The sequence below is a fragment of the Vespa crabro genome, chromosome 1, assembly GCF_910589235.1.
Source record: "Vespa crabro chromosome 1, iyVesCrab1.2, whole genome shotgun sequence".
NCBI classification, from domain to species: Eukaryota; Metazoa; Arthropoda; class Insecta; order Hymenoptera; family Vespidae; genus Vespa; species Vespa crabro.
In genome coordinates, this window is record NC_060955.1 from 2,122,501 (window position 1) to 2,147,787 (window position 25,287).

A 25,287-nucleotide genomic window follows, 5' to 3' on the forward strand; every position below is an offset into this window, starting at 1 on the left:
GTCGGGTAAAATGCGAAAAGAGATGAAAAATATTCAAAGAGAGTGAAAAAGGAGAAATGGAGGATGAGAGAAGGATAAGCGACGAGACGTCCTCATCTACGTCATCCTCGTCGTCTTCGTCGTCTTCGTCGTCTTCGCCGTCTTCGTCGTCGTATGTTAGCGATGTCTCGTGCTCGGTGCCTCCCACGCAGGTAGTTATCTCGGTGACTTAATACCAGATAATGTGCTCTCCAGTTACATCTCAGCCGAGATCTCTCTCTCTCTCTCTCTCTCTCTCTCTCTCTCTCTCTCTCACTTTATCTCGCTGGTTTTCTCTCTTCTCCTTTGGTTTCCTTGCCTTTCGGCTCGATCTCAAGAAAGAAGAAACTCGGTGGTATTTTCAGGACTGGACACGAGCGTACCTTCGAAGGGTAAAAAAGAAAGAGAGAGAGAGAGAGAGAGAGAGAGAGAGAGAGAGAGAGAGAATACGTATGAGGTAGAATATAAGAAAATTGAGGAGCTCGAGGGGCTGCGGAGGAGTAAGGGTACCGATCCAAGTTACCCGATCCTCCCAGTTCAACTAAAGCTATGAGACGCGAGAAAACGATCGAGAGCACTTCTTTTTCACAAGATGATTCTTTATCACCACCGTCTCTCTCCCTCTCTCTCTCTATCTCTCTCTCTCTCTTTTTCGCTCTGTCTCTCTTTCTTTCTTTCTTTCTTTCTCTTCGTTTCACTAACACAAGCCACGTTCTCAAGCTCACGCGCTATGCAATTCGGTTCCTTTTTATTGAAGGAGAAAGCATCCTCGAGAATCGCACCTAATAAGAATCGAAATCGTACGAGCTTGGAGAGAGCGTGCCGAGCCAAGAGCACGTTTTGTCCTCGCCTCGGGTTGCTTATTGTCAAAGGGTAGGTCCTTCTACGATTGTTTCTTCGGATTCAAGAAATTTATCGTTCCGACGAATGAATTTTTTCAATTTCCTTCGTCGCACCAACGTTCGCATTCGTGCCTCGTAATTTTCCCTTTTAATCCATTCCTTATAAAAGAAAAAAAAAAAAAAAAAAAAGAAAAAGAAAAAAAAATCCTACGTGAACGAATTAAAAATTATCGATGATACCGTCATAATGCAAGTGAAACGATTCGATAAAAAAAAAAAAAAAGAAATAAGAAAAGAATGGAAGAAAAAAAATAAGAAAAGAAATAAAAAAAAAGAAAAAAATTCGCTTTTTCAATGGGTGGTGAGGGAGGGGGAGGGGGAGGAGGAGGAGGAGGAAATTATTATATAAAAATACAAATCTTGTCGATGGTAAACGAACATTATGTTAGCAAGGATATACCATTTCAGAAAAGGTTATAATGTATTGCAAGAAGTTAAGGGAGAAACACGTTCCGCATTTTTATTGTAGAAAATATCGTAGACGATCGTAACCAATAAGAACTGAAATCGTACGAGCTGCGAAACAAGGGGATCGGTTTGTGCACTTTGCTCGCTCGCGATACGCGTTTTGTCGCTGGAGATATCGGTGACTGCTACCTCGGCAAGAGGCCGTTAAGCTATCGACGGATAGAGTTTCACATAGTGACTGAGTATACCCGATCTGGCGTTAATATCGTCACTAACACCGAGAACGAGTTCTTATCAAACGAACAGTGACTTATTGTGAGACTTGCCGAGTGAAAGGAACTGCGTGGAACGATTGTTAAATGCTCTCTCTCCCTCTCTCTTTCTCTCTCTCTTCCTCTCTCTTTCTCTCTTTACAAACCATACGGAATGTCTTCGGTGATTCCATTACGAAGCAATCGTCGTCTCATTCACTAAAGTGTTCAAGTGGTAAATCAAAATTTATCGTCGAGTAAAATCACTGTTGAGAAGATCGAAAGAGAGAAAGATAGAAAGAGAGAGAGAGAGAGAGAGAGAGAAAGAGAGACGATATTTTCACGATCCTATAATTATTTGTCCGGTTTACAATTTTTCACACCACTTTTTTAAAACTTACATATATAAATTAGATATTTTGTATATATGTGTCTATGTATGTATGTATATACGTATACATATATATATATATATATATATATATATATATATATATATATATATAAAATTAATTTTTAACATCTTTTTTAAACGACCCATTTCTGCAACAACGATTAATCTCACAGTCGAATGAATTCTCCCTATTTCGTTGAATCGGTTAACCAAAGAAAAATTTACACGTTAAAAGGGGGATGAAAGAGGAGGAAGGTAATAGAAGAAAAAAAGAGGGAAAAAAGGAAAAAAAAGAATGAAAAGACAGAGAGAGAGAGAGAGAGAGAGAGAGAGAGAGAGAGAGAGAGAGAGAGAGAGAGAGAGATAGAGAAGAGGGTGAAAAGGGAAAGCAAACGCACACGACGTCGAAGTTATTCAATATCCCTGGCAGAGCTCTGTGAAAGGACAAACAGATCGGGAGTCGTTTCCATGGACAATTTATCACTGACAATTCGCGGGATCGTACGCCATGTACACGTTTTCATTGTAAAATAAAAAGAGAAAAGAAGAGATAGAGAAAGAGAGAGAGAGAGAGAGAGTGAGAGAGAGTGAGTGAGAGAGATCGAGCGAAGGCGCGCGAGCGCACATCGCAAAGACAGAGAAACAGAGAGAAAGAAAAAGAGAGAGAAAAAGAAGAAAGAGAAAGAGAAAGAGAGAGAGAATCGCACCTAATAAGAATCGAATCGTACGAGAGCCAGGAAACAAGAATACCAGTCAAACAGTTAAAGCAAAGCTAAGGTAAAGCTAAAACCTAAAGCTAAAAACTAAAAGCTAAAGTCAAGTTAAAATAAGCTCATACTATGCTATGTTACGTTATGCTATGCTATGTTATGCTATGCTATGCTATGCTATGCTACATTATGCTACTCTATGCTATGCTATGCTATGGTATGGTATGCCATCCTATGCTATGCCGCCTTTTGCCCGCGAGTCCTTCGCGATACGCCGCGTGTCCTGTAACAAGCAGTTAACCTATCGGCAGATAGAGTTTCACTTTGAATAAACGCTCTTAGTTCGGTACACGGTTTATACTACCTGTACGCGGTAATTCATCGTCACCTGTTACCCTCCGTCGGCCTTATAATCGCGGCTATCTTGTTCGACTCCGATCTCTCCAATGCAAAGCGGAAGTAAAGTATATTTTTGTTTTTTCTTTTTTTTCTTTTTACCTTTCCATACGATTCTATCCCTTCTTATTTCTTCGCGCCTATCCTTTCTTCTCTCTCTTATTACTTTTCTTTTCTCTCTTTTCTTTTTCTTTTTTTTTTTTTTTTTTTTTTTATCTTTTTCCTCTTTCTCTTCTCTCTTTCTTCTCCTTTACGTAAGAAGAAAAATAAAATTATGCTACATTATGATTTGTTTCTTCTACGATTCTATCTTTCATACATATATATATATATATATATATATATATATATATATATATATGCGTACTAATTATGTACTGAATTAATTGAATAAAAGGAGAGAGAAAAAAAAAAAGGAAAAAAAAGGAAAACTAAAAAGAAATTATTCAATGTAATAGTTAGTATTTTATGAAGAAATTCTTATTATTTTGTCTTTTTCATAAAAGGGAAAATAAAATGTGACTATTCACCTTTCCTACATTTCATTGTTACTTTCTTTCTTACTTCTTTTTTTTTCTTTCCTTTTACATATTATATCAATATTATAAATCAATGTAATGACATATAAACGATAATCGGAATTTCGTTAAGAGGGTAAAAAAGAAAGAAGTAAAAAAAGACAGATCGACGTTTCGTTTAAAATTGATCGATCGATCGATCGATAAATCGAGATGAAAAAAAAAAAAGAAAAGAAAAAAAAAAGAAAAAAAGAAGAAGAAGAAGAAAAAAGAGCTCGGCTCTCATAGGAAAGCAAGCAATGTTGGCTGTGGCACGATGAAACAAAATGACATGCGGGAGGGGATAGAGGGGTAGGGGGATAGGGGTAAGATGGAGAGAAAAGGCGAAAGGTAAGAAGCTTCGAAAAAGAAAAGGCGCTGAAGTTACTCGATACCCATCCTCGTAAACAGCAAAGGAACACGGCAGAGCCAACGAGGCGCTCCTTCTTTATAGACATTTTATTATAGACACCAGGCAGGACCGTTAGTCTTGCTCGTTTTGTGGTACACGACTGAAAATCGAATTACGTGTGCGAGGTGAGATAGTTGTGGGGACAGAAAAAATAAAAAAATAAAAAAAAATAAAAGAAAAGAAAAAAAAATTAAGAAATTAACAAATTTATAAAAAGAGAAAGAAAGAGTAAAAGATAAGAGGGAAACTTTCAATTGATGACATTAAACTCGTGGATAATTAAACGGTACGATACTGACGAGTAACCCTAACAAGATCCTCTCTCTCTCTCTCTCTCTCTTTCTATATATATATATATAATTTTCAAAGAAAATCGAGAAGAAAAGAATAATAATAATAGTAGGGATAAATTATCTCCAAAAATGGAGAAAAATGAATAACTTGAAAAGAAAGGGACCCTCACTTCTTCCACCCTTCATCATCCATCCAAGTTATTCCTCCAAAGTAACAGTTGGTCAGGAGTAATGCAAACGTGATTATTGACCGAAAATTTACGATAGGACGCAATTATCCGATAAATTTAGGTGGCTCCTAATAAAAAGCATTTTAACTGGGGTTAAAATATATATATCGCTTAGGAACGAAAAAGAGAAAGAGGAAAAGAGAACGAATGAAAAAGAGACAGAGAAAGAGAGAAAAAGAGAGAATATGGACTCTTGGGTTTATGGCCTTACAAAATTTACACTCCCTTCCCCCCACCCATCCTTACCCACCCTCTTTACGAATCCATGATCGAGATAAACATCGGTATATCATCGGATAACGTTTCACGTTTTATGCTACCTTAGTCTCCCTTGTCGATCGTTAATTACTGTTAATGATATACGTCCTAAAGTCTTTTCTATCGTCGATTTAATGACCATCGGCGACGTACAGAAAAAGGGAAGAGGAGAGAAGGTCAAAGATAGAGAGAGCGAGAGAGAAAGAGAGGGTGGGTAAAATTTAACGACGACAAACACAGGGTGGCAGATTGGAGGCGCCTGGCAACCAGGTGACGTTTTTCAGAAGACGATCCCTGGTCCCAAGCCATCTGCTATTCCCCTCCCTCTTCCCCGTCCCTCCTCTACGACACGATGTTACCCATTTATTTTCCTATCCTAACGTATTTACGACTAAAATTCTCAAGAAGTACTACTTGCCGAAGGAGAGAACCTGTTGTCGAGCCACCGAAATCGATATTTCAATCTTATCGAGATTATATCCTTAAACGGATATTAAATGTCCGATTATTATATATATATATATATATAATTTTTCTTTTTTCCTTTTTTACTGTCACTATTTATTACGTTGCAAATCTGTTTTAAACAGCGTTATTTAATCGTCGAGAATATTATTCAATGATCGTCGATGATGCAAATAGATATTAAGTAATTAATTAATTGTTAAGAGAAAGAGAATGAGAACTTTTTTCAAAGAAGGAAGAAAGAAAGAAAAAAAAAAAAGAAAAAAGAAATTGAAAGGAGAAGAGAGTAAAGGAGAGCGGAAGCAAGAGCAAGAGCAAGAGTAAAAGTAAAAGAGATAGAGGTAGAGAGAGAGAGAGAGAGAGAGAGAAAGAAAGAGAGACGAAACATAAGGCTCGTTCGACGCTGATGTATGAGGCGTCAAGTTCTCAAGACGAGTCTAACAAATCGCTCACGAATGTCCAGGCAATTATTTGAACCGTAAGGAGAAAGTATAAAGTGGCAAAAGGGGAGGACAAAATCACGAAAATCGGCGGCAACGACGGACGCGAGAAAAAGAGAGAAAGAGAGAGAGAGAGAGAGACTCCAACGTGTCTTTTTTTTTTCTTCCCCCACCTACAATCCTCCCTCTCCACTTCCTCTGGTAAACGTTCGGAGACGAGACACTTTGAAAGGCTGCATAATCGTCGTATAGCGTGTGCCCGAGCATTAACATATAATGGTCAGCGTCATTCTTCTCACCGTCACGTAGAGGACCCCGTTTAATCATTCTTGGTCACCCCGTCACGTAAGCCCTCCCGACCGACCGCCAACCTCCCTCCACCTCTTTCACCTCCCACCCCCTTATGGTACGATTGTTAAGAAAGATTACCGTGCATTAATCTGAAAAATGCATCGACTGTGAGATAGAACAGGAGGATAAGAGAAAAGATTTCATCTTTAAAAAGAGATACACGATACTCACATACATGTATGTATGTATGTGTATATATATATATATATAAATATATATATATATACGTGCACGTATATACTATAGGCTTATTAACCAAAAACACGAAGGGTGCCGTCATTCGACAATTACGAGCTTTAACAACGAATATGTTAAGGATTAAAATCTGTATATAAATATGTACATATGAATATATATATATATATATATATATACACGTATAGATATAGGTAAACCTATACAAAGAAGAAAGGATGAAGGGTCGTTGGAATCGCCAAAGTCTGTCAAAGTAATTCATATAAATCCTCAGTGAGCTCTGTACGTTATTAGCGAACTACCAATTCAAATTACACGCTTTCAAATACCACTCTGAGATTCTATCTCTATATCTCTCTACATCTCTATCTCTATTTCTCTTTTCATCTCCCTCTCTCTCTCTCTCTCTCTCTCTCTCTTATACATATAGCTATGACGAATTCGAGCTCCACTTCTAAGCACAGCTTTCCTCGTTCAAAGCTTTCGATAAATGGCACGGAGAACCAAAGCTATCGAACGTCAATAATTTTAACTGGTTACGACATTATGGATTAAGTACATATATAGATATGTTTATAATTAAAAAATCAAATAAATTCATTGGATGAATTAATGGATTGTCTTTTCATTGACGTAACATTTACAAAAATCAATGACAACTAAGAGAAGTAGTAATAGTCAGTCGAAAAAAAAAAAAAAGGAAAAAAGAAAAAAGAAAGAAAAAGAGAAACAAAAGAAAAAGATGGAAGAACGAAGCATGGAAGAATGACGAATGATAAAATAATCGAGTATAGTGTTAGCAAACCTTTTCCCTATTCCTTTTTATTCTTCCTTTTCTTTTTTCTTCCTTTTCTTCTTTTATTTGCTTTACACCTATTGCACCAATATCCAACTTCATTATCAAGGATAAATAACTTTTGTCTTGCACGATAGGAATGACGATGCACGCTGAGCAAACGTCGGAGCTTTAACTTTGAAAAAGAACAAAACGAAGATAAAAAGAAGAGAGAGAGAGAGAGAGAGAGAGAGAGAGAGAGAGAGAGAGTGAGAACAAGAAAGAAAGAGATCATAAGTTATCCGTACCATGATCAAACTCTCATTCTATTCTCTCTCTCTCTCTCTCTCTCTCAGCGCGAAACGCCGTTAAAAAGCTTCCCCATAACAGATTAGGAGTTAAATTCAGAGTGAATGCTTTACGATGCTGGTCGAGAGACGTATCGTGTATTCTCTCTCTCTCTCTCTCTCTCTCTCTCTCTCTCTCTCTCTCTCTCTCTCTCTCTCTCTCTCTCTCTCTCTCTCTCTCTCTGTCACTATCTCTCTATATCTCTTTCTCCCTCTGTCTCTCTTTATACAAGTTTACTTATACACTAATACGTACAGGCGATACTTGCACGTATAAACGTAAATAGAGGCGCTTTCAAGATCTCGCGTATAAGTATTCGCAGCTTGGCATACTCGGTCGTACTATAACCGATGACAGATTGGCAACACGGTTTATACAAAGTGCGGAGGGAAATAATTCGTTCTCCGGACAACTTCATGACCCCTAAGTTACTTTCCACGACGTTATAGTACATCTATCCACGACTTTAACGCCCCGCCGAGGAAATCCAGCGGTGCCTCACGGGACATGATCTTTCTTTCTTCCTTCCTTCCTTCTTTCTTTCTTTCCTTGCTTCCTATCTCTCTTTCTTTCTTTCTTTCTTTCTTTCTTCCTTCCTTTCATTCTCTCTTCTTTATCTCTTTTTACCCCATGCAAAGAGAAAAAGACGTAGAAAGAAAGAATGAGAGAGAGAGAGAAAGAGAGAGAGAGAGAGAGAGCACAGAAAAACATCCGACGTCCTCGGCTTGTACTTTCTCTCTCTCTCTCTCTCTCTCTCTCTCTCTCTCTCTCTCTCTCTCTCTTTCTCTCTTTCTTGTTCTTTCTTCGCATAGCTTTGTTATCGGACCGACCATATCCTTCTCTCCCTTTTCTTATCCTTTCTCTTCTTCTTATTCATCTTATTTTTCTTTTTTATTATATGTATAGTAGGTAGGTAGGTACAACCCAGACGCAACCCGTATAAAACTTATTAACCCATATGACTTGGTCTCTGTGTGCACTCTGTACCGAACCTTCATATCTTAATTATTCCATCTACGGTAAAAGGAGGAAAGTTGGCCTGGTCTCTCTCTCTCTCTCTCTTTTTCTCTCTCTATATATATATACATATATATATATATATGTGTCTCTTTCTGTCTCTCTTTTCCTGGTAAACCAACGAACAGAAAAATTTTTTTGCCAGCTGAGATCAAAGGACAAAGACAAGAGACTTAAAAACAGAGAGAGAGAGAGAGAGAGAGAGAGAGAGAGAGAGAGAAAATTTGTGTGATGGAGAAGGAAGAAATAGGATCGGAAAGCGGAGGTGAAAGCGCTATGGAGCGTCACGAAGTCCACGTAAAGTCTCTCACTGGAGACACCTATTAGAAAGGAACGAGTTAGAATTAGAATTAGGAAGAAAGAGAGAGAGAGAGAGAGAGAGAGAAGTTTCAGTTACTAATCGCTGCCATGGATATTCCTATATCTAGGAATTTACGAAAATACGGAAAAGGAATACTAACAATCTTCGTGACAACAAGATTTAACAGAGAATGATTTATGAAAAATTAACATAAATTTAATGTTATTTAACGAAAACTCTGATCAAGGACTCTTGTCTATTGAATTATAAGAAAGAAAAAAGAATCTCTCTAATCCCCTCTCCTCCTCCCCTCCCCTCTCTCTTTCTCTTTTCTCTTCAAAATCTATACGCATTAAATGACGTAAATCTTACAAAGAACGCAGGAGTAGAAATCAGGAAAACAAGTTCTTCTTTTTGATTTTTATGTTTCTCCTTTAGTTATTAATCATCGAACTCTAACTTTTCTTCTCTCTAGGAAACAAAAAAAAAATAAAAAAATAAAAAAATAAAAAAATAAAAAAAAAAAATAAAGAAGAAAAAACAGAATAAAAAAGAGAGAAGAGGAAGAAGGAATCAAAAGAAGAAAGAAGAAGTAAATGAATTTAAAATAGCCACACACGATCTCATTCTCTCTCTCTCTCTCTCTCTCTCTCTTTTTTCCTCTCCCTCTCCCCAACCCTCTCTTCGTGTCTTTCTGGTTGGTCACGCGGCAAGAAATCTACTTGTTGACACTCGGCGCGCGCGAGAAGCGACGTTAAGAAGCGAAATCACGTGGTGGATCGTGATGAGGAGAACTGTACCCCAGATAGACTATCGACAAGGTACCCTACCGCGTTGCCGACACATGAGGGGGTACACACTGTAAATGGTAAAGGCGGAATCGTCTTCGTCCTATCTATGTATGTATATATATATATATATATATATATATGTATGTATGCATGTATATATACATCTATAGATATACAAATGTACATACAAATCTACACGCATATATGTATGTATATATGTTTTTTGTACACACGCTTAGAGTATCGTATTGTAAATGTGTAAATGTACCTCACGTATACCGCCGAAAGTGGTCATGGGAAAGGTATCGGTGCGTTAAGGCCAAGCAAGACTGGATTCCGCGGGGCGAGGCCGGCTCGTTGGCGGGTAGGAGTGTACAAGGTCTTCGATACCTCGTAAATTACCACTCGGCCCTCCTCCTCATCCTCCAATTCCTCACTCCTTCTCTTCCTCTCTCTCGTCCTTCCTCTCTCTTTCCCTCTCTCTCTTTCTCTCTCTATCTATCTATCTATCTATCTTTCTCTGGCTCTCTCTCTCTCTCTCTCTCTCTCTCTCTCACGCACTCTCTTCTTTCGGCATTCAACTAACGTTAAAGCTGCCTACGTTTTCGTCCTGAGGAAAGAAGAGGCCTCGATATGCTTGTTGCTTCTCTCGTCCTCTTCGATCTCGACCGAAGGGCATAGTGGAAAGCAAACGAAGCTGCCCTTTCAATTCTCTTTAAAACAGAAAAGAAAAAGAAAAAGAACGAGCAAAAAAAAAAAAGAAAAAGAAAAAGAGAAAAGGAACAGAAAAAGAAAAAAGAGAGAAAAGAAGAGAGAGACAAGGACGCGCGAGGAGAAGTAAACCATGGCAAAAGTTCTTTTTTCTTTTCTTGTTGGTTTTTTCACCCCCACCCCTTTTTTCCTTCCTTTTTTTTTCCTTTTTTTTTCCTTTTATGCAAATTGATTTTCGTTACTCGTTATCATACCTTTTTTTATTTTTCTTTCTTTCGTTCGATCAACAGGTTGACTAAAAGAGAAAGAGAGAGAGAGAGAGAGAGAGAATAGTTTTCTTTCTTTTTTTTTTAATTAACGACGACGCATTATTAGCGCATCCTCTCTCCATTTTCATCCCCCATCAGTACCTCACCCAGCCAAAAAATAAAGGCATACTTCCTTCCTTTTCTCCTCATCTGGAGGAGCTAATCGTACAGTGAAGAAATGGCCAGTCGTTTTCAAGATAACATTCGACCGATATGCGTCCACCGCGAGAAGCGCGTCGCTTTTTGGAACCGGTTCTCCATGGTTCCAAGATCTTCTCACTCACTCACTCACTCACTCACTCACTCGTTCATTCTCTCTCTATCTCTTTTTCTTTCTCTCTCTCTCTCTCTCACTCTCTAGCTCTCTCATTCTCTCCGTTTCTCTTCGCACGTCGTATCTAACAGATTACTTTTTTCGTATAAAATTCAATTTAGCAAGAGGTTCGATCGATTTCTCAGTTTCTGACCGTGCCGAGTCTTTATTCCGATAAAATTCACGATCTTCGAAATCGAATCAAAACCTCGGATGTGGTTTGTCTACTCTCATCTACACATATACACACACACGCGCGCGCGCGAACATATATATATATATATATATATGTATATATATGTTAATATATAGATATGTGTACATGTATATATTTCTAAATTTTCCTTTTTTTCTAACTTGTCCTTTATATATATATATATATAAATATATATATATATATATATATATATATATATATATATTTCATTGAAAGAAGAGAAGAGAAGATCGTTCACGATCGGAGGAGGCGTTGAGGTGTCCACGCGAACTCAACTTTACGACAATATAATTTTGGGTAACAAACACAACAGGACCGTTCGACTGGAATGCAATGATTCGAAGTCAACGAACGTTTATAGAAGAAGAAGAAGAAGAAAAAGAAGAAGAAGAAAAAGACGAAGAATAAGAAGGAGGAGGAGGGTTACCTCTCTCGATAGCTCGTAAATGGTCGATCCTGTCGGTCGTCGTATAACACTCGTGTACCATGTTTACGCATACGGATGTTCCAATGGATACACAAAATCTGGAGAAAAGAAAGCGAGAGAAGAAAAGAGAAGAGAAGAGAAGAGTAGAGTAGAGTAGAGTAGAGGAAAGAAAAGGAGTGAAGAGAAGAGAGAGAGAGAGAGAGAGAGAGAGAGAAAAATATCGATGGGTCGTGTCTACGTTCTGTCAATGAAATACCGTCGAGGAATTTCGAGGAGTCCTTCGAGAATACCGTCCGAGGAGTCGATCGGTAATCTCTCGATAATTTGTTGAAGAAAGAAAGCAACGAAGGTGGAGGAAGAACGAACGAAGAAGAAGAAGAACGAAGAAGAAGAAGCAAGACCGATGAACACTACCAAGAGAAGCTGGGATATGTTTGCACCTCTTTCTGTCTCTCTCTCTCTCTCTCTCTCTCTCTCTCTCTCTCTCTATCTCTGTCTGTCTTTCTCTTTCTCTCTGAAATACGTCCGTAAACTTCGTTAACGACTATACCCCTACCGCGAAACTGGATTCTGTACTCCAATTACGTACGACGAAAGTAAAAGGCAAAGGAGGAGTCTCCGACGTATCGACTGCAATGTCCGATAAGCAGTCCAGTGTCGTCGTTACGATGGGGGCAAAGAGGAAGAAAGAGTAAGAGAGAGGTAAAGATATATAGAAGGAACAGAGGAGAAAAAAGGAGTTCGAAAGAAAAAAAAGAGAGAGAGAGAATACATTGCTTCTGCTTTAACTACGCACGAATTTTTTCGGTGTGATCCAAAAAGATCGAGCACGCGACGGGTCAGCTTCGTTCGAGGGATCGAGGAAGGATGAAATCGATGGTCCGTAAAGCGCATCCATCGACGATTATATATATATAAGGGAAGAAATTCATCGATGGGCCAAGAAAGAAAAGAAGAAGAAGATGAAGAAGAAGAAGAAGAAGAAAGAAGGAAGAATAAGTTTTAGTTAGGAGAGATCTTCTTTCCTTCCTTCCTTTCTTTCTTTCTATCTTTCTTTCTCCTTCTTCTTCACCCCGAAGGAGAAGCCATTGTCGTGCTTAATTTACCGTTAAATTGTTTACATCTCATTAATCGCGATAGAAAAGTAGAATGAGAGAGAGAGAGAGAGAGAGAGAGAGAGAACAAGCATAAGCGGCGACGATGACGACGACGACGACGACGATGATGATTATGGCAGCGGCGGCGATGTTAGGACAATCAGGATCATCGATGCACATCACTCAAACATGAGCCCGTGGCCATAGCTTTAATTTCGATCTGAATTCTTCTTCCCTACATTGTGCGTCATTTTTGTTTTTTTTTTGTTTTTTTTTTTTTTTCCATTCTACGTACGTCTCTTGTTTCAGCTGTGGTAGCCGAATAATATTCTTCGAAGATCGAAGAGAACACTTTTGGGATGCACTCGACCGTATCCTTCTTCTCCAAGGTAAGTAAGAGAGACAAAGATAGAAGAGAATAGTCTACCATCACGATAGGAAATTTTTACTCGTCGGCCATTACTTCGAATATCTTCGAAGTTAACGCTTAAATTCATCATATTTATCTTTTTATCTGTTACTCTGTCTCGTTTGATATATATATATATCTACGTATCTATCTATCTACCTATCTATCTATCTATCCAGCTATTTTTCTTCAATGATTAAAACAATGCTTCTTCGTAATTATCATCTTTTTTTTTAATATATTTAATACACCATATAGACGATTATAAAGAAAGATCGAATCTCGCATGACCGACTCGAGCGTTGGTGGAATTTGTCGAAAGTACTTCTTAACTGCTGCGGCGGTGTGCTTTTTGCGGCAACATTGGTAAAAGCCAATCAGCGTTAAGAAATACAAAATCGCGGTACGGTATTCTTATAATGAGAGAGAAATAAAAAAAAAGAGAGAGAGAGAGAGAGAGAGAGAGAGAGAGAAAAGTAAGGGTACTCGATCGGTGGTAGGATAGGCCGACTATCTACACGGGATCTCATGCTATCGGCTTTCAATAAGCTTGATAAAGTCAACGAGCTACGAAGGCGAAGGGAAAGAAAGTATTGGATACCTCTAAAGGGGATGCAACCCGCGAATAATTCACGCATTATCTACACCATCTCTTTCCTTCGTGGTTCAGCGGCTTTGGCTTCTCGAGACTACCGATAGGAGGATACGTACACACTTGCCCGACGATCCTGCGTGCATCTTTTACCACGTACACGAATCCTTCCGCCAACATTGCATATATACACCAATCTCGATACGCGGAATCGCCGCCGTTCTCGATTAACTTCTAATAGACGTCGTTAACCATTCTATATGGATAATTAACTGTCGATTCTTTTCGGGGCACCGAGGTAGAAGCGGGGAAGAGGAAAATAAAAACAAAACAAAAATAAAAAAAAATAAAAAAAAAAAAGAGAGACAGAAAAAAAAAGAAAAGAAATAATGAATCTTTCCTTCGGAGGAAGATCAAAAAGAGAAAAGTCGCCTCGTCCTCGCCCTTTTTTCTTTTTTTTTTTTTTTTTTTTTTTTTCCCCAATCGATACACAATTTTTCGACTGACGTAAAACATTAATACAGATAAGTAAAATAAGCGTTATTGAATTTATCGACTCACCAGTCAGATGACTTCCAGTGAACTCGAAATCGTCATCCTGGTCCCAATGTTTCAAGCTCAAATTCGACAGGGACGTTGCATTGGCGAATTCCAAGTTTGCAAAGTGCCAGTCCAATATTTGACGATCTTTCGACGATAAATACACGTCGCTGTAATCGATCATATATTTATATAAATAAATTCGTTAAGTACAACGATAATTAGTTTTGTTAAATTGCATTATGTACCTTGGCGGGGATGCTTCTAACTCCTGCAATTTAGCTTCGATCTCCTTTTGTTGTTCCGCCAATTGATCCCACTCCTACGAAGGTTAAATGATAACTGTCGAACTACTGTATACCGCTTTATCATTATATATATATATATATATATATATATATTATTATTATTATACTTAAAAGCGTACGATATTTTACATGATACCTACCTTGCATGCATTATGAAGATCGCGTAACTTCGAACGCAAAACGAATTCTTGTGTGATGTCTCTCGTTGGTAATTTACTTTCGGACATTTCTTTATATTGCTTATTTAATTCCGTTAAACGACCCATGATCTGTATCATCTGAAACGAGAGTTATATTATTTATATATGTGTATATATACATATATCTTATTAAAATATTACAAAAAAAAAAATTTATTTGATCGAATGCTCACCCTATGCTGATTGGTAATTAATCTTCCTTGTAAAGAAAGAACTGAACGTAAATGCGCAACTTGTCTTTGTTTAACTCCCTGTTCCTGCAAACGTATCACCCATTCTAACGCTTGACCTAATGATACTGGCCGTGTATTGGCACCTTGCCCTCCTGATCCAGCGTTGCCTACATAATTAAAATCTAACTGATGAGACAAATAAGACGTCGCTTCTAATAATCTATTGAATTCTCGTTCGACCATTTCATCTTTATCTTTTGGAACCTATTTGAAATAAATACACATTAATAAAATAATAAAAATATAATTAATTATTATTTAATTAGAATACGTACCGTTTGACCGTCACTTTCGTATAAAGGACACTTCTGTCTTATTTTATGCAGCTCCATATTGATTTGTTTGCTAAGAGTTGTTACTGGATTACCACCTAAACCAGTAACTACCATAGCTCCCAAATCAGCAATGTAAGATGATTTACGAAACGTTGCGATCCTTCCACCTACACGATCCTAAAATAAAAAATATAAAGGATCTTTTTTACTTTCAACGATTTTCACATATATCTATTTGTATATATTGAAGGAAAAAAAAGAAAAGAAAAGAAAAGAAAAGAATTAGGGACATACTCTTGCTTCTAATACGATTACTTCTAATCCAAACTGTTGCATTTGTTGAGCTGCAGCTAGACCTGCTATTCCTGCACCTATCACTATAACTTTACCTAATTTCTTAGTAGGTAATGGCTGCAACATAAAAGAAATATTTACGCTGAATACTAAGGTGTTTTTAGAAACTATATATATATATATATATATTTTTTTTTTCTCTTTCATAATTTTCATACCTTTAAACGTTTAAAAACACCAAAATTAATAAAACCATAACGTTCTAAAAAGGAATGAATTCGACGGGCGAGTAAAGTATCACTGTTGTAAGGTGGTTCTATGGCTGGCAAGGCATTTTCAACTATTAATTGTTGCTTTGGATTTTCGAGCCATAATTGCAACTAAAAAAAAAAATTTGTTATTGCAATAAGTAAGTAAATTAGTAAATAACGTACAACATGACATTATTGATATCTAAATTAAAAGGAACTTACAAGCCTGTTTCTAATATGTAGAAATACTTTTTGTGTTTGAGGTGGTCCCCCGGATACATCAGGGAAACATGCTGCTTCGGTAGACGTTAATTTATCAAATGGAAGACGGCTTTGAAAAGCTGCACCTTCCAAGCCATTTAATAATTCTTTTACTACAAAATTATTAAAAAAATAATAAAGGACTTTCATTAGATAAGATTATTTATCAAAAATGTATATGTTCATCTCACCATGCGGATCTTCGTGATCACTATCCTGATCCTCTTCCTCCTTTACTTCGACCTTTGGAGCAGACGATGCTGGTACGGATAACACTGGATCAGATTCTTTTTTTATATCACTAATAATCTTCTTCTCTGGCGTAACAAGGCCAGTTTTGGATTTTTCTGAAGTATCCGAAGCATTTTCATCTTCTAATTGATTATATTTTTCTTCCATCTCTCTATACTCTACCTATAGAATATATATATACATATATATATATATACAATTGTTATTACAAATTTCTACGATATTTCTACAACTTAAACAAATAGAAATAAAACGTTTATAGGTATATTACAATTATAAGTCTTACACTATAAGTCAAATAACAGAAGAATACTATGAATGATAACATTGTTAATTGACTTTAATCAGCTCAAGTATATAGAAATAATGATAATTCATCGAGAAAAAAGGATGTAATTATATAAAATAAGATGCCACAAATATTTCAACAGCATCTGTAATCAAAACATAACCTCACTTAATTATTCAAAGTGTTAAACGAACATAATGCTTCTTTACTAAACAAATTCTACGTAAAATCATAAAATGAGATTATTCGTATTAATTTTATGACAAAGAAATAATAATATAAGTAAAAATCTCGAACTTTTCAAAAAGTTCTAAGATTGTTTCCATTAAAGTAAAGTAGTTATAACATAAAGTACTAGAATAACGATGAGGTGATGAAATTTAATTAATTAAAAACATACCTTAGCTCTTTTCCTTCGACTCATCTCGAACGGATAATAAAACTGCTATGTAAAATAAAAATACTGTTGCAAATAGTCACAAGGGTTTGTTTTGACTCTTTGAACCGGCGGCATTAGGGAATGAACACACACAGACGTGGAAAAAGTAAATAGGTAGTAATCAACTTGATGTCGTTAACAACGATCGATGACAGTGCCATCGAGCGTGCAATTATTGTACTTCTCAAGCAAAAGATAAATGGTCATCTATTTTCGAATGTATCTTTGCATTTTCTCTCTTAAAAATGTAATATTTCAATAATTACTACGATTCATATCTTAAAACGATTCATTAATTTATAATTATTATTGAATATCTAAAAGGGAAAAAAATTAATTAAATTTTCTTATTATGTATGGCGGCAATTACAAAATCTCCAATTCATCATGAAACTTTTCCCGTTTTTCATATTGAAAATTATCAAACATTATTTTTCAACAAAAAAAAAACAAAAAAACAATGAATATATGTATGGGTATATGTATATATATATATATATTTATACATATACATTTTAGACCAATTATAGGCTTGAAACATTAAAATCGTGTGATAATACAGTGAATATTAGACAAATGGAAATATAATTACGAGTTCTCGTTAAATATGAAATCGTTACGTCTGAGTAACGCTACTAACGAGTAGTAATAATTGCTTCTCTTATTGCGACTAAATTAATATTTTAAAAATGTCCTTCGTGTTATACCTTACGATAATTCATTATGAATAATCGTAACTGTAAAGAATTTCAATGCCTTAGTTGTAGATTCAGTCCTGCAATGAAATTCAAGTTTGAATAACAGTTTAAGCGAATTAAATAAAACGTAATTATTTAAATCGTATAAAAAATTTAATCGGACATAATAAATTACTTTGAATGACTTTTAATTGATAAATTTCTTTAATTAATAAAGTAAAAAGAAAAGAAAATAAGACACTAAAAAAAATAATAACAAGCTCGAAATGAATTTTTTAACCGATCACGATAATCTAATTAAATTTTTACAATGTTTAAACGTAACCACCGCGACGTGGCCACTGGGATCTGATACTAATATATTAAAAAAAATTGTCTATACAGTTTTATGGTGCAGTTATGCTCTTAATGGTATAACATCGATATTAGCATTATCGATCGGTATTTATTATTATCGCCAAGATATCGTAAATATGATGAAATCAACAGTAGAATTCGTATATATATGTGAATCACTTTTCAATTTATGTTATTGCACATTGCAAAAGTTAAATTTAAAGGTTGCGGATTTTTACAATGTCTATTTATAAAATACTCAAATATATTGTTATAACATATACAAATATAATGAAATTTCTTATAGATACTTATAGATGATATGAAGCAATTTTCTTTCAAAGCAACCTCTCAAGAATTAATTCTAAGACGAAATAATCTAAAAAGTATAAGCACTTTATTAGCATTTATGTCGACTCTCTTTATTAGCGGTGGTTCAATTTTTGTCTTTGCTCCATCAATATTACATAACAGAGATATACCACTTAATACAATATATCCATTTCCAATGGAAAAAAGTTGGGCAATGTATCTTGTATACATATTAAATATATATACTGTTATGCAAGCATTTTGTGCTATTACCGTCGACGTAATGGTAATTGCAATAATAAACTATACATCTTTTAAATTTATTATACTTGGGAAAAAATTGCAAAATATTATCAGCAATGATGATCTTAAAAATTTTGTGATGGAACATCAAGATACCATAAGGTATTAATTGGAACAATAAATAGTAATTTTTTTTTAATTGCCATAAATTGAAATTATTTAAGTTAATATAATATGTATTTCTGTTAATAGATATTCCACAATAATAGACAATACTGTTACACCCATTATTGTCAAATCCATAGTTGCAACATGCATATATTTGGTTACATGTAGTTTGTTGTTATTAAATGTAATTATTTCATACAAATTTTTTAAATAATATTTCATATTAATATTATCTTTCCTTTAGGATGTACCTTTCTTACATATAACACAGTTTGCTGCAGTAACGATACTATCCTTTACACGACTTCTTGTATGTAGCTCTGTGGCTCAAGCAGTTACTGATATTGTAAAGTATAATATTTCATAGAAATTTTATAATATTTTAAAGAAAATGTATTATATTTACTTGTTAAATACTAATGATCATTCTTTCAGGCTTCCAATTTAATTTCATTAATTACAGTATCCTCATGGCTAGAATCTTCATTAAAAATGCGCAAAAATATATTGTTTATCATACAAAGATGTCAAAAGCCTATCACAATCTCAGTAAGTGGTATTGTACCTGCCTTATCTCTCAAATTTTGTGGATTGGTAAGTACAATTAACTTACTTTTTTTACAAAACATTATGTAACATTATTAATCCATTCTTGATTATTATATGATATAGGTAATATATAAAACATTTTCTTATATTATGACATTAAGAGCAATATTAAAAGTATGAAGTATAACAAAATATATCTTGGAAGATGAACAAAGTGTATTGTGTTTTTAAAAAAATTCATTACACCGGCAAAATAATTAACATTATAGATATGATATTATTATTATTATTATTATTATTATTATTATTATTATTATTATTATTATATTACTAATATGTAAATAAAAACTTTTTAATAAATAGAAATAAAAATTTTATTCAATAACATACTTGCCTTTTCAATCTTTCAATATTTACATTATGTTTCACATTTCATTAACATATAAACGTATTATATCATACATATAAACGTATTAAATCATTTTCATTTGCTGGATAATTTGTTACTGGACAACGTTTCTTATTTCGCACTTCAGGTAAAATACATTGGTAACAAAATATATACCTAAAAATGATTATAATTGCAATGTAATGCATAATATTTCATGGTATTTAAATGTACATACCCTGATACCATAAGTACTGTACGTATATGTGGTACTTTCATACAAAGTGGGCATAATCCTTTATATTTTGCTATTGAATGTCTAACCTAATAATAATGAAAATTAAATTATTAAGTATCTTTTTATAAAACACACTTTAAATCCTCTAAGGGAATATTATTAATTCCATATTTTTTACTTTTGGAGCCGATGGAGCTGGAAGAGTCATTATATCGGTAAAATAATTCTCTTGGGTCCACCAAGATAAGAATTGCAGAAAGAATGCTCCAATTTCAAAAGATCTAGCAATTGTGGTTTGAAGTATATCTAAACCATCGCTAATAGTAAAAGAATGATTTCTAGCTTTGTCCAATAATTCAGTAATAGGAATAATATTCCTTGTTTCTGAATATGTAAGTATAATACCAAGAAATCTTAATAATGGTGTCGCATACATTGATCTTCCAGATACATAAAGTATATAATTACATAATGTTATAGACTCATATAATGTGAAATAAGTATTATGACCTTCAATAACAGATTTTTTGAAAAGTCTTTCCCATTTCTATAATGATGATAATCAATATTAATAATAATAATAATAATAATAATAATAATAATAATAATAATAATAATATTATATGATTAATTATAATAATATTTTTACTTACTGATTTAGCTATATAATTGTCAGCTTCTTGTAATTTATATCGATAACTAAGTTTAGACAATTTTTCTCTAAAATATGGTAATAAAACAAGAAACAATAAAGAAAGATATTTTTGTTTTGTTGATAATTGATCATGAAACTTTTCATCGACTAATGGAATACGCTTTAATCCATAAAATGTTTCAGAAAATGATGCAGCTGAAATATAAATATAATCAATATAAATACACAAAGAAAAAAAAAAGGAAGAATGATTGTAATTTCATAAAAGATTTCTTCTAAACAAAATAAATATTTAAATATATTTACAATATTTGCTGAGATAGTATCGTTGAAGGAATGTATTAAAAATCAAGTATCCCTCATCTGACCATTCAAGTAAATGCCCATATCTTTCAGGATTAAAGGATATAACAAACTAAAACATTTTCATTTTTAATATAAAACCATTGCTATAATAAAATATAAAATCATATACTAATCATTATTAATTATTAATTAGAACAAATTTTATAATGGCCATTTATATACATACTGATAGAATCTTTTTAAAAGCAGGTTCAATTATATAAGCAAGAGATTCTTGTGCAACAATTTCAAAAATCGAAGGTTTCGTACAGGTTGTTCCAGTTAAATGAGCACCTTTTTCTGCCATTATTTTATTAATATTATATATAACAATTATATAAATTATAACAATTATCAATATAATCACATTTTGTGAATATATGTTTTTACATAAACTCCACCTTTTTTTTATCAATTGAAATAATAAGATGTCACATATTTAATCTTTCTTTATTATATCATTAATCTCATAAACATAAATATTAAAAATAATGAATTATTTTATCTACATTTTCTTAAAGAAATCAAATGTGGCGACGTATGTGGCGCCAATATGAAATATATTTTAAGTTTCACTATCGTGTCTCTTTGTGACTTCAGCGACACGTACGGACAAAATATGAACTACGAATACAAACGGGGAATGTTATCCTTATCTATGCGTCTATCATATCGGTGTATAAATTTATATTGGTTATTTCCCTCTCGTACGACATAATTCATTTCGTATAGGTTAGAGAGTAAATAATCTGGTAAACTATGAACTCAAAGACTTTTCAATCTCTTATATGTACATATGTCTTTCTTCGATGATAGCGTGCATCTCCGCAGTGATTCGTATTAGATATGATCTCAATGCGTATTTGTTTCACGATAAAAGTATAAAGAAAAATAAATATAATTAACATATATAATAATTAATATATAAATTTGTAAATTTAAAGAAATTATTTTTGAATTTAATTATATATTTTATTATGTAAAAATGTAGAATGTTAGTTCTTTAATGTTTAATTAGAATTAATTTTTTTTTTTTTTTTTTTTTTTTTTTTTTTTTTTTTTTTTTTAAACAAAACTTTTTGAAAAATTCGAAAAAGATATATCCTAGATTAAATCTTCGTCTTTATAACGAGATATTGTTCATCAAAATAAATCTAGAATTACGTTTGTTCTCAATAATGACGTAAATGTTGGCTTTTGATGTTTCGTGAAAAAAAAAAAAAAAAAGTATCTTATAGTGACGCCACCTCGAAAATCGTGGCTAAAGAGAAGAAGCTTCCTCAGTCATCTGATTGTCAATTTTAAATAGAATTAAATTAATATTTCAAATTAACATTTATACGTACTTTCGTAGACTATTTACATCAACAAAAACAAACTTTTCATTGACTTTGATTGTTATCGAAACATTTTTTCTTTTGGATTTTGAACAGTGAAGATCGAAGCACTATCATTCTTAATGGTAAACTTAAATAAATCATACTTTTGATTATTTTAGAATTTGTTTAAATAATTTAAAACGTTCACGTAGTATAATTTACTAATGTTCAAACAATAACACATTCATTTAAACATTTCATAACTCAAAATTAAGCGTTAAATATAAAATAGAGAATTAAATTGATATTTTTAATAGAGTTACGTTCACTTGTTTGTTAGTTTACGTAAACAAAAACAAACTTTTCATTGACTTTGATTGTTATATCGAAATGAGATCTAAATTTATCGCTGATATAAATTCGGGATATATATGATTATATATCACTTTTTAAATCTAATTTCTTTGGATTTCTTATATTCGATTTATTCGTATATTATTAATAAATAAATAGTAATAAAATTACAATGTTATCGGTGATAAGATTTTAATATTTCATTTCAATTCAATTTTAGTATTTGGTAAAGATTCCATTAATTGTTTCCTGACATCAGCTGGATCTTTTAAATATGGCATTCCTTCAAGTTTCAATATTTTTAATTTTCTATACAAGTATGAAATAAAATGGAAATTTAGGATAACTAATCATAAAGTATTAAATATTTCTTAACTTTTGAACATTTATACATACTGAAGTTTTTTCAATTTATACAATCCCTCATCAGTTACACTTGGACATTCTATAACTTCAAGATGAGTTAGAGATTCCTTTAAAAATGATAACAAAGACATTGCTCTGTTGCAAATGTATCGAGAACGAATAAGCTTAACCTCTTCTATATGCTTACAACCATCTAAATATATATTTTTTTCTTCTTTAGATTAAGTTGGATGAAAGATTCATTTATCCCATTTCTAAACAAATCTTAATTAATAGTTACTAACCAAAATATGGAAATCCTACATATGTTATCCCTGAATTTTCAGCTTTAACGCTTTGTATATAATTTATTCCTGTTTGTTTGATCAAAACATTATAATCCGTTAAATACTCAGAAGAATTTTTCCATTTGACATAAGCTCCATTTTTCAAGAGCCATTCAGCACAAGCTTGATCAGGACCAACCTCTTCAATTCTTCTCTTATCGACACTTGAAGTACACAGAAGAGTTCAATTTGTGAGAGGATATGAATTGACAAAATAATTAAATAATTCAACTATATTATAAATAACTGAATATAATTCAATTGATGATATGAAAATCAATTCTTTTTCAAAAAGAAGGAATGACAAGTTATATAAATTAAAGATATATTAATTATTGTAAGTGAGTCAATTAAAAGAACAATTTATATATTAAGATACCTATTAAAAATTACGGTCAGCCAATAAAATAAAGATCTTTTTGTTAATCCGTTTTCTTGTCTTATAAAAGAACTAAGTTTTCCATTTAGAATCTGTAACAAAAATATTTATACAGAAACAATTTCTTTTTTTTTTTATACAAGATGACAATCAATTATTAAAACCTGATTAATCATAGCGAATATTACGATGAATTTATTATTTTTTTTTTTTTTATTTAATTATTTACATAAATATTCACAATTTTAATATTATAAAATTATAACAATAAAAGTACGCAATAATTCATTTCTCTTTTACTCATGTTACTGGTGAAATAACTATGTTGTTACGTGGAGCCATCTACACGAAGAAATTTGGCGGCAAGTAGTATCTCGAGAGAATAGCGGCAAACTAAAACTGTACGATTCTTTAAATATTAATATTATTTTATATTAAAAAAAAAAAAAAAAAAAAAGAAAAAAAAACAAAAAATACGGGAAATATATTTCGTAATAATATTGTGTTAAGTAATATTGTGTATCAGGATTAACAATAAAAAATAATAATTATTGTAGTGATCAATAACATAAAGGATATTTCAAGGTTATATCAAAAACGGAATACAAGAAGAAAAGAAAGAGCTTGAGTATTTATTGAAGAATATTAAACATGTCGCAAGAAATGAATATATTATGCTGTTATTCCTGTCAAATGTTTCAAGTAAGTTAATCTTTTTTTCTCTCTCTCTTTTTCTTTCTTTTTCTTTTTTTTTTTTTTTATGATATCAATATTCGTATTCGTCTTATAAATTCGTATAGGTACATATTGTCAAAAAAGCGAAGAAATGGCAGTGCAAAGTTTGTAATGAAAAGCAATCTATCCGGCGAGTATGTTATATCTTTTATTTTTTATTTTTTAATTTCATTAATTTATATAGGTATATTATATAATAATATAAGAGATAACTATCGTATTTAGGTTTATTTTCAAGGATCAGGAAAGGATTGTCGTTTACATGTACAAGAATTAAATTCACAAAAATTAAAAGGCCTTGAATCGACCCAAACAACTCATTTCAATACTGATAACAGAAATTATGTATCTTATGACAAAGACGAATCATTGAATCAACAAGTTTCAGATAACTGGTCTAATCATTCTGAAATACCATTCGATGATTCTGATCATGTATCTGATAAAGAATATGGTCATGAAGAACAAACTAAAGATAATAATTATGATAATTGTAGAGATCAGTTCATTGATAATCGTATCTACTATAAAAGTGAAGGTCATGCAAATAACGAAATAGAAGATTCAAAATCTATAAATTCGGAATCTATTCGTAATATTAATAGCAAGACTGAAATTAAATCTATAACAAATAATACAAAAGAAAATCAAAATATATTTGAAACTTACGAAGATTTTGATGATGCACTTGATTTTTAATTTTTAATATACATAATTTACTCATATATATATATATATATATATATATATATATATATATATATTTGTGTGTGTGTATATACGCTTATTTATATTGTTTATTTTAATTATAATAGAGTCATTGTTTGATTATTTATATTCCTATAATTATTTTATAAATTAAATAAAACAATTATATATCATTGGCAAATGAGAAATGATTTTTATTTAAATAAGTATTTTATGGCAAGGACAGTTCTGTCTAAAAAG

At 32.8% G+C, this 25,287-nt stretch overlaps 6 protein-coding genes across 14 annotated transcripts in view; 2 read left to right on the forward strand and 4 right to left on the reverse strand.

Moving 5' to 3' along the window:
• Window positions 1-17,025, reverse strand: part of LOC124426245 (lysine-specific histone demethylase 1A) — a 129,963-nt gene extending 112,938 nt beyond the window's left edge. For 2 of the 3 annotated variants that reach the window (XM_046967735.1, XM_046967909.1), the window contains exons 1-11: window positions 16,890-17,025; window positions 16,487-16,634; window positions 16,140-16,362; window positions 15,910-16,061; window positions 15,655-15,816; window positions 15,437-15,553; window positions 15,143-15,319; window positions 14,808-15,071; window positions 14,575-14,712; window positions 14,375-14,448; window positions 14,148-14,296 (exon numbers count right to left, since the gene is read on the reverse strand). In XM_046967735.1, coding sequence (XP_046823691.1) covers window positions 14,148-14,296; window positions 14,375-14,448; window positions 14,575-14,712; window positions 14,808-15,071; window positions 15,143-15,319; window positions 15,437-15,553; window positions 15,655-15,816; window positions 15,910-16,061; window positions 16,140-16,362; window positions 16,487-16,528 — 1,498 coding nt within the window. In that variant the 5' untranslated portion in view covers window positions 16,529-16,634; window positions 16,890-17,025. The remainder of the gene's footprint in view (window positions 1-14,147; window positions 14,297-14,374; window positions 14,449-14,574; window positions 14,713-14,807; window positions 15,072-15,142; window positions 15,320-15,436; window positions 15,554-15,654; window positions 15,817-15,909; window positions 16,062-16,139; window positions 16,363-16,486; window positions 16,635-16,889) is intronic. The other variant, XM_046967816.1, reaches the window with a different exon arrangement.
• A 458-nt stretch (window positions 17,026-17,483) lies between these two features.
• On the forward strand, window positions 17,484-19,626 carry LOC124432706 (odorant receptor 49a-like). Of its 2 annotated transcripts, none has more exons than XM_046981804.1 (6): window positions 17,484-17,753; window positions 18,270-18,679; window positions 18,770-18,869; window positions 18,930-19,031; window positions 19,121-19,279; window positions 19,358-19,626. In XM_046981804.1, exons 2-6 carry the CDS (start codon window positions 18,285-18,287, stop codon window positions 19,412-19,414), a joined length of 813 nt encoding a protein of 270 aa, XP_046837760.1. In that variant the 5' UTR covers window positions 17,484-17,753; window positions 18,270-18,284; the 3' UTR covers window positions 19,415-19,626. The 2 variants fall into 2 exon arrangements, with proteins under 2 accessions (XP_046837760.1, XP_046837759.1); XM_046981803.1 differs by lacking the exon at window positions 17,484-17,753 and adding an exon at window positions 17,863-18,186.
• Window positions 19,584-21,400, reverse strand: LOC124432707 (peroxisome assembly protein 12). Its single transcript, XM_046981805.1, has 6 exons — window positions 21,048-21,400; window positions 20,822-20,930; window positions 20,514-20,710; window positions 20,039-20,407; window positions 19,861-19,946; window positions 19,584-19,799 (listed from the first exon to the last, which is right to left on the reverse strand). Exons 1-6 carry the CDS (start codon window positions 21,165-21,167, stop codon window positions 19,691-19,693), a joined length of 990 nt encoding a protein of 329 aa, XP_046837761.1. The 5' UTR covers window positions 21,168-21,400; the 3' UTR covers window positions 19,584-19,690.
• Window positions 21,401-21,960: 560 nt separating this feature from the next.
• On the forward strand, window positions 21,961-25,053 carry LOC124432708 (MRN complex-interacting protein). 3 transcript variants are annotated; one of them, XM_046981806.1, is made up of 5 exons: window positions 21,961-22,322; window positions 23,943-24,005; window positions 24,162-24,306; window positions 24,405-24,473; window positions 24,565-25,053. In XM_046981806.1, exons 3-5 carry the CDS (start codon window positions 24,256-24,258, stop codon window positions 25,036-25,038), a joined length of 594 nt encoding a protein of 197 aa, XP_046837762.1. In that variant the 5' UTR covers window positions 21,961-22,322; window positions 23,943-24,005; window positions 24,162-24,255; the 3' UTR covers window positions 25,039-25,053. The 3 variants fall into 3 exon arrangements, with proteins under 3 accessions (XP_046837762.1, XP_046837764.1, XP_046837763.1); XM_046981808.1 differs by lacking the exons at window positions 21,961-22,322; window positions 24,405-24,473 and adding an exon at window positions 23,548-23,562; XM_046981807.1 differs by lacking the exon at window positions 21,961-22,322 and having other exon boundaries at window positions 23,924-24,005; window positions 24,190-24,306.
• LOC124432710 (ATP synthase subunit s, mitochondrial) lies at window positions 22,207-23,904 on the reverse strand. Its single transcript, XM_046981809.1, has 5 exons — window positions 23,769-23,904; window positions 23,605-23,696; window positions 23,184-23,389; window positions 22,930-23,092; window positions 22,207-22,842 (listed from the first exon to the last, which is right to left on the reverse strand). Exons 1-5 carry the CDS (start codon window positions 23,778-23,780, stop codon window positions 22,734-22,736), a joined length of 582 nt encoding a protein of 193 aa, XP_046837765.1. The 5' UTR covers window positions 23,781-23,904; the 3' UTR covers window positions 22,207-22,733.
• LOC124432705 (extracellular sulfatase SULF-1 homolog) overlaps window positions 23,784-25,287 on the reverse strand; it is a 71,137-nt gene continuing 69,633 nt past the window's right edge. For all 4 annotated transcript variants that reach the window (XM_046981799.1, XM_046981800.1, XM_046981796.1 and 1 more), the window contains one exon: window positions 23,784-24,003. In XM_046981799.1, the coding sequence (XP_046837755.1) occupies window positions 23,925-24,003 (79 nt within the window). In that variant the 3' untranslated portion in view covers window positions 23,784-23,924. The remainder of the gene's footprint in view (window positions 24,004-25,287) is intronic.